Genomic DNA, 15,412 nt, shown 5'->3' with positions numbered 1-15,412 from the left:
CTTTTATTTTTGTTATGTTTTTCTTCTATAGATATGTGTCATTCACACCAGACATCACAGGGAATCCACCGATAGGCAACGGATATAGAAGACACCATCTCAATCCTTACAGGCTGATTTCCCAGCCCTGAACCAAAGCAGTTATTCCACATGTGACCTCTTCCTAAATGTTCATGTAATGATTCTCCTCTCTGTTCATCCATAGAACCTAAATCTTACCATTGCTCCTTTCAAAAAAGCAGAAAAACACGGAGAAGTTTCACTAGTCATAGGAAGATCATGGCTTTATTTATTTATTTATTTTTCTTTCATGTGTATGAGTGTTTCCCCTGCCTATACGTAGGTACACCGTGTGTGTACTGGTGCCTGAGGAAGATGAGAGAGCATTGGATCTCCTGGAACCAGAGTTCGATGGTTGGGAGCTGCCATGTGGGTGCCGGGAGCTGAACCTGGGTCCTCTGTAAGGGCAGCAAGCACCCTAAGCTCCTGAGCCACGTCTCTAGCCTCACATTGAGTTCTTAAGATGGCACAACTGTCTGGTCTGGCCACTGCCTCTCGGCCATCTCACTATCAGGAGTCGATTATATGATCTGTTCTGGCCATCTCTGATAGATATTCAGAGGCACTCCAGGCACGACTATGTCATTCTAAGAAAATGATCAAGTATTGTGACTCAGTAGAGAATATAGTCATGATTACTATAGGAATGTGATCAGAGGTCCTAGGTCTGGAGGCAGTGGGTTGGGTGCTGGTCCTTACCTCTTTTCCTGTTTAGATGTACTGTCCAAGTTACCTCCACCCTCTGTCTCTACAGCTTGAAAGAGGGCTCGATAGGAGTTGATATCTTCTGGGGATGTGGTAAAGATCAGAGAAGAGAATTTCTTAGCAACCAGGGCATCCGTGCTCTACTACGAAGTAATGAAAAGTCATGCTTGGATAAGGGCTGCTCAAATGGAGCTGTGGACTTGGGCAAAGCTGCTGTCCTGATGGACATCCCTAGGGAACGGTGGTCTATGAGCCCCTAGCCAGCAGCACCGCCAGCAGCCTGGCAAATGAGTCCATCTATTTGAGGGGCATTTGATGTCACTTCTGGGCACCTATTATCTTTTCTTGCTAAAACAACATGGCTTTCAGATATCTTCCAAAGCAAACTCTACTTCTGTGCTTCGTTCAGGAGACTTACTTACCTAAGCATTTCAGAGATGCTAACAACACAGGCATAGAAACGCAGTAAGAGTCATGTGCCAATCAGAGGGGCAGAGGTGGTCCAGCCTACTTGGTGTTCTCTGCTCCCAGGAAGTGGTCACCTCACTCTTGGCACTCCACTGGGGATGCTCAGAAGGAAAGGATTCCAATTCCTTTCTAAATAGGAGTGGGCGTGGACATCCCGGCTCTCCACCTGGTCGACTTCTCATAGGTACAGGTAAGGACTCACAGCTGTTTAGAGATGAAGAGCACCTCAAACTCCATTATGCCTTCCCTGACATCACCCTGTCCTGGTGGAAGGTGGAGGCAAAACCCCTTAGTCTTACCAAGGTGATAATTGGTAAAGAACATTTTTAAAAAAGAAAAAAAAAATCAAACTGAAATGTTCTCTAAGGTGATGTGAGTTATTTGCCGAATCTCCATGTCAGTACCTCAGAGTTAGCCATCAGGTCTCTTCAGAAGGTGAAACTATTACTGTAATCTCAGTTCTCACATGCTATTTATCGACAGAGACCGGAACAATTTCTTGGACAAAGGTGAGGGCTCATCTGAAATATTTCTACTGAATATTTCTGGACAGTGGAAAAAACAACCATTACCCTGTTCAAATCCGTGTTCCCAAAGAAAATGTAATGAGCAGCACCACTTGGCCAAAGCCAATCTGGACTACGCAGGGAGACCTTGTCTCAAAGGGGAAAACAAAACAAAACAAAGTGACGGCTTTGAAGGCACTGAGTACAGAACAGACTGTGTCTCCTTCCAGGAGATGAGGAGATTAGAGCGAGGGCAGTACTCCCGCTTCAGGAACACCGTGTTACCGCCCTGCTGTTGTTTGTCCTTCAGCTTTCTCGGTAATTTTCAAATTTCCCAGATGCCTTGAGAACGTGACTGTGCACACACCTGAGGCTCACACAGAGGCATGGGTTCTAATGGCTCGGGTTGCAGCCCTCCCAGTTGCAAGCCGAAGGCCAGACCCCCCAGAAGCAAGGCTCTGATTTGTTCCCTTCAAAACAAAACAACCAAATGAGACTTTTTCCAGAACATTACCAATGACTTGCATTGTTTAGGTGTTTTGCTTAAAAAGAGCTTAAAGAAAATGGACGCTGTGGCTTCCCAGAAAACATTTTATTTTATTTTATTTTTTATATTTTGCAAGATTACTGGCAAGGTCTGGAAATGAACTCTCACATCTCCAGAGGAACAGAAAGAGGCCCACCTACCTATCAGCACCCAAATAGTATGGAGACATTTAAAAACAATCTTTAATTAGCCACAGGGTAAAGAGAGACAACCTTGATGTTTCAAATGTTTTGTACATTTTAAAGAGAGTGATCCAGGTCTTGAGAGTGAAGAATAATAGCAAATCAGCATTTCTTTTAGCCCACGAACAGACCAACTGCCTTAGAAGTTGGCGCTCAGAGATTTATTTAGTAACAAACCCCAGTGAAGCAACCCCCCACCCCCACCCCCCGCAGCCTCTTCCACCCGTCTGCGGGCATAGTGCAGACAGTTAGGTCATCATCTGGGTTCTGAGGGATGGAACATTGCTTCCTGGTAAAAAACAGACCTGATTCCAGTTTTCTGACGTACTCATGTGAGGGCAGAAGAAATCACACCAGGGCCTTGCTCTCCACTAACCGCTCTGTGGATCCTCAGTGGCCCCACTGTTTGGAAAGACTCAGTTTCTCCTCCTCTGACCTCTGCAGAGCCTGTCCCTCTCCTTTCCCGCTGGGTACAGCCTTGTGAGCACCGGGGAGAGTGGTCCCCGATTCGGCAAACAGCCACCTTACACTGCAGGTAGACCACGTCATAGCTTTTGAGGAAGCTGAAGGCATTGAACTTGAACTGGGCCACGTTCTTCTCAGGGGAATGGAGGTTGGAGTAGGAACTGTCTTTGATGCACCTGATGGGGAGAAAAACCCAGACCTCAAAGGTTAACTGACACACGACATGAATTTTCTCCAACCCACACAACTAGGCTTGGCTCTGAGGTTCTGAATCCCAAAAGGATTGAGTACCTCACTTTTCTGAAGCAACTACTACTAGCTTCCATTATTAATGGAAACTCCATATCCAGGCATAAACAGAAGGGAACAGTTAAATGCAGTGCAAACAAATCAAGGTTTTTGCTGCAACTTTTGCCTTCTAGGTCTACCCTATTTCGTCTAAAGAGAGTATAAGATGGCTGTGACATTTAAAAGTGCACTTAAATTATTCAAAAAGTATGCCATAGGCCTGGTAATGCCGGTCAGAGGCTTGGCTAGCATTCCCAGTGCCCTGGGTTCAATTCCCAATGCTACCCAAAGAAAGTATATTATTGTAAAACACAGAGCAGTGTAAGTGGTAATGTCAAGAGGAGATAAAATGGAGTTATGTAAAATACACAGTTAAAAAATAATTAGAGAAGACAGAAAAAGGGCGGACACAGGGCATGGGAAGACAAAAGACAAACATAAGGCATAGGTGGTGGATTTTAATCTAACTGTTTGGATATAAACTTAATATATGAATGGTTCAAACACACACGCACACCAATGCAAAGACAGAAGAATAGATATTAAGGAATATACAAAACCATCTGACTGTTCTCTATAAGATAGTCACTTTAAATATAAAGATAGTCCCAGCACTCAGGAGGCAGAGGCAGGCGAATCGATGTGAGTTCAAGGCCAGCCTGGTCTACAAAGTGAGCCTGGGACAGCCAAGGCTACACAGAGAACCCTGTCTTGCAAAACCAAAAGTGAAAATAAACAAAGATACCAATACGTTGAAAGGGAGTGGAGAACAAGACAGCAGCTGTTCGTTTTATACGGAACAAACTTCAGAGAGAACAGAATTGTCAGGGGCAAGAGGCGTGTTTTACAACCACAAGAGAAAGGGCCAGTCCTCTAAGAAGAGAGCCTTAACCAAGATAATCGAAGTTGAAGAATAGTCACTGGCCAAATGTAATAATAATTAGTGTAATGCACCTACAAGCAAAGTGTGAAAATGGGGTGGGGTAGAGAAAACCACCATTATAATTGGGTGCTTCAGTATCCCTCTATCAACTTATAGGTCCAGTGGGTAGAAAGTCAAGAAGAGTCCAAATGACTCAAGGAACACTGTTACTCCACTGTTAAACACTCTATCCCACAACAGCAGAATTCATATTCTCCTCAAGTCCAGCTAGAACAATCGTCAGATCAGACCACATAAGACATACTTCAATAGTCTTAAAGGGATAGAAACACATTCTCAGCTAGCAATGGGAATAAACTTGAAATCAATGGCAGCAACCTTTCTGGAAAATTCTCAAACACTCAAAAGTGAACAGTATACTTTTGGGTAACTGGTATATCAGCAACTGATGTAAGAGAAATTTAAGACTGTTTTGGACGACGTGAAAATGGATACCTGTGCTGGGTTGGTGGAAAAGGGCCTCCAGAGGCTCATTTTGAGTCCCTGGTCCCCCACTTGGTAGGACTGTTTGGGAAGCCTTGTTGGAGGAGGTAGGTGTGTCACTGGGGGAAGATTTTGAGCTTTCAAAAAGTACTGACATTCCCAATGTTTTCTCTCTGCCTCCTACTTGTCAATCAAGATGTGAGCTCTCAGCTGCTCCTGTCACTGAATCTTCACACTACCTTCATGGACTCTAACCCTCTAAAATCACAATCCTAATTAAACACTTCCTGCTACAAGTTGCCTTGGTCATATGTTTTGTCACAGCAATAGAAAAGTAAATAATACAATACCCAACATACCAAACATGTGTGGGATGTTGCCAAGGCAAGGCTTGGGGAGGATTTATAATATTAAAATGCATATAATTTGTAAAGAGGTCCAATCAACAATCTAAGATTTAAAAGTTTAAAAAAAGGAGCAAATTAAGTCTAAAGCAAGAACAACAGCGTGCGGGCTGGGGTATTTTGGCACCTGAGTTTCTCGCCTTATTATAATCATGAGGACGGTGAGAAGGGAGGACCCTTTTCCCTCTGGAACTCAACTCGTATGTCTCATGCCACAGCTCCTGGACACCTGTGGCAGGTGCTGCTTGTTCCTCTGTGGATCTTTGGTAACAGATGCCTCAGTGTCCTCTGCGCTGCTGAGCCTCTTACCATGCTAAAACAGCCACTGAGTAAATAATGAGTTTCTTAACTATTTGTCAGTTGCCCCTTCATGAACATTTAGTCCCTGCCCTTCAGACGGGACCACTACCAACTCAAAGTCAGAGCAACTGTGATCACTCATACTCAGGAGACTCTGACACCACGCCTATCAATGTCCCTTTCTACCGAGAATGGGAAAGTCCTTAGCTCCTCCTACCCAACCAACCCAGCTGCATGTGATCTCAGGAGGCCTAGAGTAAGAGGTAGAAGGTCAAGTGAAGCGGGGGGGGGGGGGGGGGGGGGGGGGGGGGGGGGCAGCAGGGCTGGGGGGAGGGAGAAGTTCCTTCTGTACAGCATTCCCAGGAATATGTCATCCATGCTGAGGAGGCACACTTGGGGTCACCTACACAACTCCTTACTCACGCTTCTGCAGATAAACCCGGAAAACTTATTTGGTTCACCAAGCTGGATTTGGGCGGAGTTCTTTCTTTGGGTTTGTCTTTCATGCTATCTGGGGCAAATAGGCATTTTTGTATGTTCCCCAGCACCCGATAAACCAAAGAGGCAAACAACTTGTCAAGGTTCTCATTTGGCTAAACACTTGGTGAGCCAACAGAGCCCGAAGACATCTGGCTAGTTTAACTAAGGGCCTCATTTGGAAAAACACATTGACTTATTGGTGTGAGCCGAAGTCATGAAGGTTTGTCCTGGGAGAGGGAAACTGGGAAGCAGCCAAGCACTGAATGGGATCTTTGAGGAGTCAAGTTCCTATCAGAGGTCTGGTAGGGACAACCCTCCACCCTTCTGACCTATGGCTCTAAGTTCAGGAGCCAAAGGTTCCCAGAGAAAGGCCATGCACGGTTTACATCAACTAGGGTGAGTTTTCACTGTCCTTACCCTTCCTGGATCAAATCGTATTTGACAGTTGTGAAGTCACTGACATCAGGAGAAGCCACACAGGTATCCACGATGAGCCTCAGATTGGGGTTGTGGTTGTGGAGGGTGGCCTGGAGGAAGACCTCTTCCCTCTGACTGGCATAAGAAGGAGCTCTGCCACCTGTGTTCTGAGCTACAGGTGACTGGAGGAATGTAATCGATACGTCATAGCTGACGTCATCCTTCTTGGTGTCACTCCCATGCACAATTTCAACTGCAGACTGGCCATCCACCTTGCAGGTGAATTTCACCTGGGGTACCTTGTGCCTTACAATGACTCGGCCAGGGTGGCTTTGCGTTCTGCCTCTGATGGAGTTGGAGTAGCTGAGAGAGCCTTGGTGCTCCTGTAAAGATGAGAGAATTAATTGGCGGACAGTGTACCAGGTTTCCTGATTAGTGCCTCTTTCGGCAGTAGAATTTCTCCTTTTAACACGTGCTGGGAACCAGCTTCATGAGATGTTTAATGGCTGGAGTCCCTGGCTGGACCACTGCGTTAACACCCGGAAGGTAGGGGTGTGTGTGTGTGTGTGTGTGTGTGTGTGTGTGTGTGTGTGTGCGTGTGTGTGTGTGTGTGTGTGTTCCCCTGAGTGAGAACTACCCCTTCCCTCCTGAAATGGCCAGTGTGTAGAGCTGTGAGCTGGGTGGCAGATCCACTATGAGTTCCTGGAGCTCCGTCTCTTTTGAGTTCCTCCACACATTTAATTACCACTGGCTCCCCACCACCCTCACCGTACCCAACTTGGATCATGCATCTTCTCTGCCCTTGATCCTACTGCAGGTGAGCTGTAGGCCTGGTCCTGTCAGCCCTGGCTCCTAGCCTTGCTTCTTGCTGCTTATGTCCACCACACCTCAGCTCTGGCAAATGTAGAGGTCAGAAGTGGGTGGACAGAGTGACAGGCAGGAGCCACCATCCATACTGCCTCAAATGCTCTGTGTGGATGCCCAGAGGCACAGCTTGGCCAAGAACGTTTTTGAAGCACATGTGACCCAGATCCAGAGGCTCTCTGCCAGGTGCCATCTTCCTCAGGACAGAGGGACCTTCTGGTTTGGCTTCGGGGATAGACATCTCTCAGCTAAGAAGTGGGATTTTCAGAGCAAAAAGGATAAAAATAGCCATGATCTATACCAACCAAACAGCAGACAAAACGGGAAGGATGGCACTCAAGGGCTTACATTGGCTGCATCGTGTGGTTGGTTTGAATGGATGTGACCGCCACAGTGTCAGGTGAGCCTTTTGCATGTGTACAGACAAGGAAGCAGAAAACAGCTCTAGGGACATGTTTTGCATCAAGTCACTGTCAAATATACTGAGAAGGCTGTCATGGCGGAACGGTTCCTTTGTGTGTACACACATTTCCTTAATTTCAATGCTGGTGCTTCATGACATAAGAAGATGGTTGCAGAGAATTACGGGAATGCACATGTTTAACGACTCTTGAATGTCCTAGACATTTGCTTCCCATAGCATGGAACGTGACTAGCTACTTTGTTAGAGACATAGCAGACAGACAGATGACGGGTCCACCCATCCCCCCAACCCCAGCACCATAACTTGCTCAGGGTAGATGTGTCCTGACGTTCAGTCAAGAAGCATCCCATGACCGATGCTGGCTTTGAAAACGGAAGAGTATTTTCAACCCATTCACCACTCATCTGTCCATCACACGTGCCACTGCACTCCACATTTGTTATAGGTCATCGCAGGTTGTGCGTGTGTCCAACCGTCTTCATTTCAGAGAAACGAGTGAGCCGCTTCAGAAGCAAAGTTCTTTCTCTACCTTACACACGTTTGAATAGGCAGTGCAATTTTCTGACCCCCTCTTCTTGTACGCCACCCACAGAAGGTCACCACCTCCCTGTCAGCCTCTCACCTGCCTGATGGTCCCACAGTGGCCATAAGGAATACTGAAGATGAGGTAACGCCCAGTGACTTGGGGGCGACACATCCTGTCATTTAAGTGGATGTCCCAAGAGGAGTACCCCAGTCTCCGCAGATAGCCTCGGTCAATGACGGCTTGGAAGAGGTGAGGCAAGCAGGACAGCTGCGCTGAAGGAGGGAGAGAGGGAAGAAGCTGGTACATTGACAGGTAGCTCAGGGACCGTCTGTATGTTACAGAAGTAGCACAGGCTGGCCTGGGCCTGCCTCGGCATCCTTTATTCCCTTGATTGACTTGCAGAGGTGTGTGTGTGTGTGTGTGTGTGTGTGTGTGTATGCACGCATGTACACACGTATATAAAGGAAGTCATAGGTGAATGTTGGCTATCTTCCTTGATGATCGTTTATTTTTTGAGACAAGGTGTCTCATTTAACCTGGAGCCTGGCTGGCCAACACATTCTTGGCATCTTGCTCTTGTCTCGACATCCCCAGTGCTGGGATTACAAATGGATACAACTGTGCCTGGCTCTTTTTTTTTTTTTTTTTTTTTTTTTTTTTTTTTTTTGTGGGTGTTCAGGAACAAACAAGCCCTTATGCCTGCATGGCAAGTGCTTTCCCAACAGGCTTCCCCACGGCCCTGCCTTTCATTAGCCTTACTAATCTCCTCAAAAAAGGCCTTGGAAGTTGGACCACATCAATAGGGAATCCTGCTTACAGTCGACGCAGGCTTTAAAGGATAAGCTCTGTCTGAACATGTTTCTGTCTGGACCTTTGGTACAGAGGTTAGCTGGAAGAAGAACAGGGCAAAACTGGAGCGAACCCAAGTCCAAGGGGGCTTCTTCCCCAACCTCCTCCTGTCTAGGCTAGTGGACCTCCTTTTTCTCCACTACTCTCTGAGCTTCTTCCCCAATCAGTTTCAGACCCCAGGAGGGAAGATGACTTTACCATTATCCTTGGGCACGAGAGAGTCTTTTGGACCTGTTGAAGGGAGATGAAAAGTGAATGTCACTGGGATGAAACACGGCAGGAGTGCGGTAAGCTATCATTAGACAAGCCATCAGAGCTGGAGAGTAATGGCAGGAGAACATTCCAGAACATGCAAAGTAAAGAGGGACCCAGTGTCTTGCGACAGAGATGGATTCTGACACGTGCAAACCTAGCACTGAGAACATAGGTGTTATCAACATCAAGATTTGCGGGAACGAAGGACTGGTAAATGCAAACATCCCTGCATGGATGGGTTCTTGGTTTCTTTCTTTTTGCACACAACCATGCTTGGGGCCCTGGGTTGAGGAAAAACATGCACTCTGGGGCTATCAAGGACTTCCCTAGCTCAGAATCAAGACAAGAAAGTGTCCCAGGGCTAAGGCTCCATCCAGGAAATGCACAGTCAGATTCACTCAAGCCCTTCATAGACACCAGATGTCTTTGGACACGGGATGCATTTGGAATGAGCCCCCTTGGGGTACAGAGGTACAGAGGTACAGAATATGGATCCTTATAAAAGTGGGGTTCTGAGAGGGATGGTGGAACTGCAGAGAGGCACCATAACAACCAAAGTCTCGGGGTGGGGGGTCGGGTAGATGCCTCAGGCAGGCTGATATAGCTTCTACTTGTTGGGTAGTGCTTGGCTTTAGGGGAGTCTGGCCGTGTTTCTATTTGGGCTCTATGTCCATGCAAAACAGGGCACATACAGGGTAAAGGCAATGGGCACGGTCTGTTCATCAGTAATAAAAGCAGTGACAGAATGGATGGAGGTGAACTGAGACTTCTTCAAGTCTTAGAATTCCCCAACTTTCTGAAATTGCATGGGCCAATTTGGGGCTAACCAGAATGATTAGAAGGAGCTACTGTGCCATACAGGTGGTAGTCAGAATGCTAAGAAAGGCAGAGCTGACAATATTGGGGGAAGCTAAGGCACTGTGGAATATGTTCTAGACTCCCAGGGTTAGTTAGGTCAGGTGATACAGTGTCTCCAGGATGGGGCCCTTGATGACATCAGAGACTGAGAAACTAACAGGATAAATTGTATCTGGCTGCAGCAATTGCTATGCTCTTAATGACACGTCACTCCCTTCTTTGAGTCTCATAATTTTTCAGCTATATTTCTGACTAAAATAGTTTACTGAGCTAAGATTAGAGCAAGCTCATTAACAAAGTCAAGCCAATGATCAAAACATCACCACCACGAGCTCTTTGTCCTAAAACGGGATAGCCTGGTCCCGTACCTGCACAGGAGCCCACGCCTGCCTGCATAGGAGCCCCTACCTGCACAGACCACACTCGCATCCTCGTGGTGGCGGCAGTTGTGTGTGGTCCAGCCGGCGTGGGCGCAGCTCTCCAGAGAGTCCTCTGTGCCCGAGCAGCGCACTTCATTCATCAGGATGGGGCCTGTGCCGGCCCCGAAGTGGCTTCTACCCGGAGCGCCTAGCGCTGGACCGCAGCCCAGGAGGCGGCACACAACTCGGGCGTTCTTGATATTCCAGCGGTCATCGCACACAGTTCCCCACACACCCTGGTGCCGCACCTCCAGCCGGCCCACACAGCGGTTCCGCCCACCCACCAGGCGCAGAGGCAGGTCTGCGAAGCAAGAAAAGTCAGTTCGGTCAGGTTTCTAGAGCAGACAGGGTGACACTTGTAGCCAGAGCCTTCCCTATGCCCCTAAATTACTCTTAGCCCTAAAAGAATGTCCATGAAGAGTGGACCTAGTTACCCAAACATCTAATATCTTTGAACAAAACTACAAAGCTTAAAGCAAAACCAGGCAAAAATTGAACCAACAAAAGCCCCCCCCCACCCGACCCTCACCCCGTGGTGAAATCTTTGGAAAACAATTGCTTTAAATGGAGGCGCTGTCCCATTCATCTAAGTACACCCCGTGAAAACCACTACTATTCTTAAGAGGCAACATTTTAACAGCAAAAACTGTATTGTGTAATTTAGCCGTTCTACCCTAATACACAGATCTGAGCACCAGAGTTCTCATACACCGGGGTGCTCATCCACAGAGCAATGGGTAGATTGTAACACGTGCACTGCTGCATATAAATACTTCAAAAAGTATTTCATTTGAATAAAACAATAAAAGGCAAAACCCGTGCAACTGCGTCGCTTACCCATGAGGATACTTTCTGAGAAATGTGCTGTTGGGAGACTCTTGTTATACACAAAAAGCGCGCTGTGGGGCACTAGGTAACAGTCTATACAGCCATTGTTGTACCTGGCTATGCATTGTCTGTTGCCGACTGAAACATCCTTGTGGGAGGCACGGCTGTATTATGCTGGAAGTGCCACGCTCACAGATAGGGGGCAGGTGGTTTGTCTTTGTAGTAATTGGTTAGTAGACACTGCCCTGGCTTGCCTTTGTGAGTAATAAACCCATAGGCATTAGTTCTCACTATAGTGTGATGGTCTCTCTTGACCTAATTGGTGTTGTAATACCGAAAGCAAGGAACTCAAAAAAAAAAAAAAAAAAAAAAAAAAAAAAAAAAAAGCCGAGCATGGTGGCACACACCTTTAATCCCAGCACTCGGGAGGCAGAGGCAGGCGGATTGCTGTGAGTTCGAGGCCAGCCTGGTCTACAAAGTGAGTCCAGGATGACCAAGGCTACACAGAGAAACCCTGTCTCGGAAAAAAAAAAAAAAAAGAAAAAAAGAAAAAGAAAAAGAAAAAGAAAGCAAGGTACTTGTGCAGCTATGCGAACAGGCAGAAAGCACAGGTCAGTGGCGAGAGTGAGGTCCTGCCTTGCATGGAGCACCAGGAAGAGAAAACCGTGACCCATGAATACACACAGGTATCTTCTGAATGAGGTCTGAGCGGGGAATTCCAACTGTGCGTGAGCCATACTGTGCACATGTCTGCGTGTAATGTGCCCGCAGCTTCTAACTCTTTTCTCGTAAGGGGTGGGAAATCTAAGTGAAAAAGAGAAATGTGATCCTCAGACTACCAATGGGCAACTTATCGTTTTTGTGAGTGGGAAGAAACAGAAACTTCCAGGGAAAGGTGTAATTATATCGTCAGTGTAAAATCGTCAGAGCTTTACAGACACACACCCTCATAGGCTCGTGGTTCAGCTTTAAGCTGAGGGGAAGTGCTGTCCATGACACCTTACTTTCTCGGCATCAAAATGTGAAAAATATTGTTATGTTTTGTTTATTCTCCAGGAGTAAAACAATTTGTTAGATGTTTTAAAAAGAGCTTCAATCTTATAGGCAACTTTTTTTTTTTTTTTTTTTTGACACGGGCTCATTACTGAGGCCTGGCTGGTCCCTGGAACTTCTTAGAGAGGCTAGACCAATTCAATCCACAGAGATGCCTGGGCCTCTGCCTCCTGAGCGTTGGTGATTAGAGATATGTGCCACCATCCTTGGCATTAGGCAATGGTTTTGTAAGGACTGAGAATGAAGGGCAGGAAGTTGATCATCTTCCTCAGGTATGGTTTTGAGTGAGAAAGATGGGACATTACATTAAGCCACATGGGGGGGGGGCAGCCGGCCACAGACGAGGAGAGGAAATGTGGGAGCATAAGTTAGGGACTGGAGGGTTACTCCAGCAACGAGCGCAGTGGTCATTACCAGGCGATGAGGTCGCTTTTGTCAGTGTTGCAACTGTGCCTGAAAAAAAGAAAAAATTAGTGAAAAGAAGGGATTAAAATGTGACTTCACTGAAATTCTACATTAGACTGCAGCTCTACAATAACAAGCCTGCTCCGTAGCGGTATGCATTTGCCATGTGTGTTTTCCATCTGTAGACACTGCAGGGTGTGTGAGAAGCCAATGTCGTGGAACATGGCTTATGAACATTCCCACTGAGCCGGCCGGTGGTGGCCGACGCCTTTAATCCCAGCACTGGGGAGCCAGAGGCAGGCAGATTGCTGTGAGTTCGAGGCCAGCCTGGTCTACAAAGTGAGGCCAGGACAGCTGAGGCTACACAGAGAGACCCTGTCTCGAAAAAAGAAATCTTTGGGCTGGAGAGATGGCTCAGAGGTTAAGAGCACTGCCTGCTCTTCTACAGGTCCTGGATTCAATTCCCAGCAACCTCATGGTGGCTCACAACCATCCATAATGAGATCTGATGCCCTCTTCTGGCCTGCTGGCTCACATGCAGGCAGAATGCTATGTAAATAATAAATAAAGAAATCTTGAAGAAAAGAAAAAAAAAAAAAAAAAGAAAGAAAGAAAGAAAGAAAAAGGACATTCCCACTGTGTGCATCTACAGCATGCCAGATAATCTCCATCCCCTCCCCCAATCCTTACAAAAAAATGAGTCTGGAGGAAGTTTTATCACTGCTTTAGGTTTGAAAACAATGGAAACTCAGAGGAACTGTATAAGAGGACCAGGTCGTTCTCAGTGCAAACTTGCAAACCCCGAGGAATTACGTTCTGTCTGACTGTTCTGTATTCTCGGAGCACAAGCTGTGGCAATTGCCTTTTTGTTGGGCTCAGGGTAGGGAACTGAAAAAGAAGGAGGTGGGAGGCTTAACAGAAGCATCTTCTGTTGAAACAGGAAGTGATTTAGAATGCTGTGCTTTCACAGAGGAAGTAGTAGACTGCATGTGTGCCGTCTAACTGTGTAAGATGGGTAGTATGCAACAGCCCGGTCTGCAAACGGAAGGCCCCCTCAGGTGATGCCAAGAGCCAGTGAGAATGACAAGCGAGAAAGACATCTTCTGGCAAAAATGAAGTCATAAAGGACAGGTCCAGAAGGGAGAGGGAGTGGGGAGGAGGAAGCCACCTTAACTGCATCTGAAAAAAAAAATGTATTAAATAGGTTGTATTGAGTTTTAACCTTGGATATTTTCAAAGTAACTAGGGCTTAAAATTTAATAAGTAAAAGAGCAGCAGAGGCTTGTTCCCAAAGCCAGAAATGTCCCGGGGATCAGAGGATTCTCCAGCAAACCCTGGGCACTGGCAGGACCTTGGATGAGAGTTCCTATGCCTGGTTTTGTCTTGCCATCACTCTGTGACCTTAAGCAAATGTGTTTCTTCTCTGTTAATCATTTTCCTTCAAAAGCAAAAGATTGTTTCTACGTTGTCCTCCTGGCTCTGCACCTGAGGCTATGTTAGCCCGTCCATCTTGTCCCCAGCATCTACCTGCTGTCATAGTGTCCAATGTCAGGACACTGTGGTCTAGCAGAGCTTAGCGGAGGCCTGCTGTGTCCTAGCAGAGCTTAGTGGAGGCCTGCTGTGTCCTAGCAGAGCTTAGCGGAGGCCTGCTGTGTTCTAGCAGAGCTTACTGGCCTCTCTTGACATCTGTTTCCTCTCTTCTCCGTCTCCTGCCTGTTATTTTGGTCGGACTGAGGGTGATCAGAAAGTGGCTCCCCCAAGAGCTGCAATGAGTGAGGAACAAGCCGCAGGAGGAAGGGGCCTTGTCTGAAGTGGAAAATGGAGAAGGGTGTTTCAGTTTAACAACAGCATGGTGTAAAACAAAAGACAAATGAACAGAATGATGGTCACAGCTATATGATGTGTGTGTGTGTGTGTGTGTGTGTGTGTGTGTGTGTGTGTGTGTGTGTGTGTGTGTATAGAAACATGACCTGAAACAACACAACACAAACAACCAAATGAGATCTGAACCCTCTGGCCTGGCCTCCCTTGGGTATTTTGGCACGTGTAGTGGAAGGGCCACATCAGTGTTCTTGGAGTAAAGGAAGCCTGAATAACCATCTCTGTGGAAATGATGCGGGGTTTAAATGTACATCAGGCTTAAGCCATAGACAAAGTCCTGGATACACATGTTTAATTCCCAAACAGAAAGAGCAAAAGCTACAGTTGTGTTTTCAGTTAAAGGAATGGGACAGGCTGACAAGACAACCAGAGATCTTCTCAGCTGTGGGTAAACCAGAGAAGACAGTGCTTTAAATGAATGCCATTGCATTGATGTTTATTTGATACCAATGTGATCATTAAACAGGCTTGTCTCATAAATACAACATGACAAGGAACTCATTATGTAAGTTTAAAGACAACAATGGGACTCACCACTTGGAGTCGTCAGTTCTGCTGAGGGTGAAGAAATATCTATAGAGAAAGAGCAGAGGGGACGGAGCTCGTGTCAGGAAGAGCCCTGGCTGTTTAACTTAGGCTGAGAGGATTAGCAGACATCTCTGCTGAAGATGAGGGTGCGTCTGTGTGTGGCTTTAAATTCTGCTGAATGACACTCGGGGCATCTTTTACTATCTTTGCTTTGTGGTCAATATGATCATTAAGAAGATTCACTTTTGAAATACGCCTACTAAATAGGAAATGTTTCTTTAGTTTAAATGGCGTGACAGGGACTTACCATTTGCAGAGCTTGCTTCTGCTGAAG

The 15,412-nt window shown here is 46.6% G+C and overlaps 1 protein-coding gene across 1 annotated transcript in view; it reads right to left on the bottom strand.

Annotated features, from left to right (window-relative positions):
* Positions 1-2,778: 2,778 nt before the first annotated feature.
* Positions 2,779-15,412, bottom strand: part of LOC127188790 (deleted in malignant brain tumors 1 protein-like) — a 114,228-nt gene continuing 101,594 nt past the window's right edge. The window contains exons 59-66 of the mRNA XM_051145095.1: positions 15,386-15,412; positions 15,085-15,123; positions 12,679-12,717; positions 10,373-10,684; positions 9,050-9,082; positions 8,099-8,274; positions 6,189-6,571; positions 2,779-3,109 (exon numbers count right to left, since the gene is read on the bottom strand). The exon at positions 15,386-15,412 is cut by the window's right edge and continues 12 nt beyond it. Coding sequence (XP_051001052.1) covers positions 2,797-3,109; positions 6,189-6,571; positions 8,099-8,274; positions 9,050-9,082; positions 10,373-10,684; positions 12,679-12,717; positions 15,085-15,123; positions 15,386-15,412 — 1,322 coding nt within the window. The 3' untranslated portion in view covers positions 2,779-2,796. The remainder of the gene's footprint in view (positions 3,110-6,188; positions 6,572-8,098; positions 8,275-9,049; positions 9,083-10,372; positions 10,685-12,678; positions 12,718-15,084; positions 15,124-15,385) is intronic.

The sequence above is a fragment of the Acomys russatus genome, chromosome 5 (genome assembly GCF_903995435.1).
Source record: "Acomys russatus chromosome 5, mAcoRus1.1, whole genome shotgun sequence".
In the NCBI taxonomy this organism is placed as follows: domain Eukaryota; kingdom Metazoa; phylum Chordata; class Mammalia; order Rodentia; family Muridae; genus Acomys; species Acomys russatus.
Note: the sequence above shows the minus strand (reverse complement) of the source record. Positions and strands in the feature narration are given on the sequence as shown.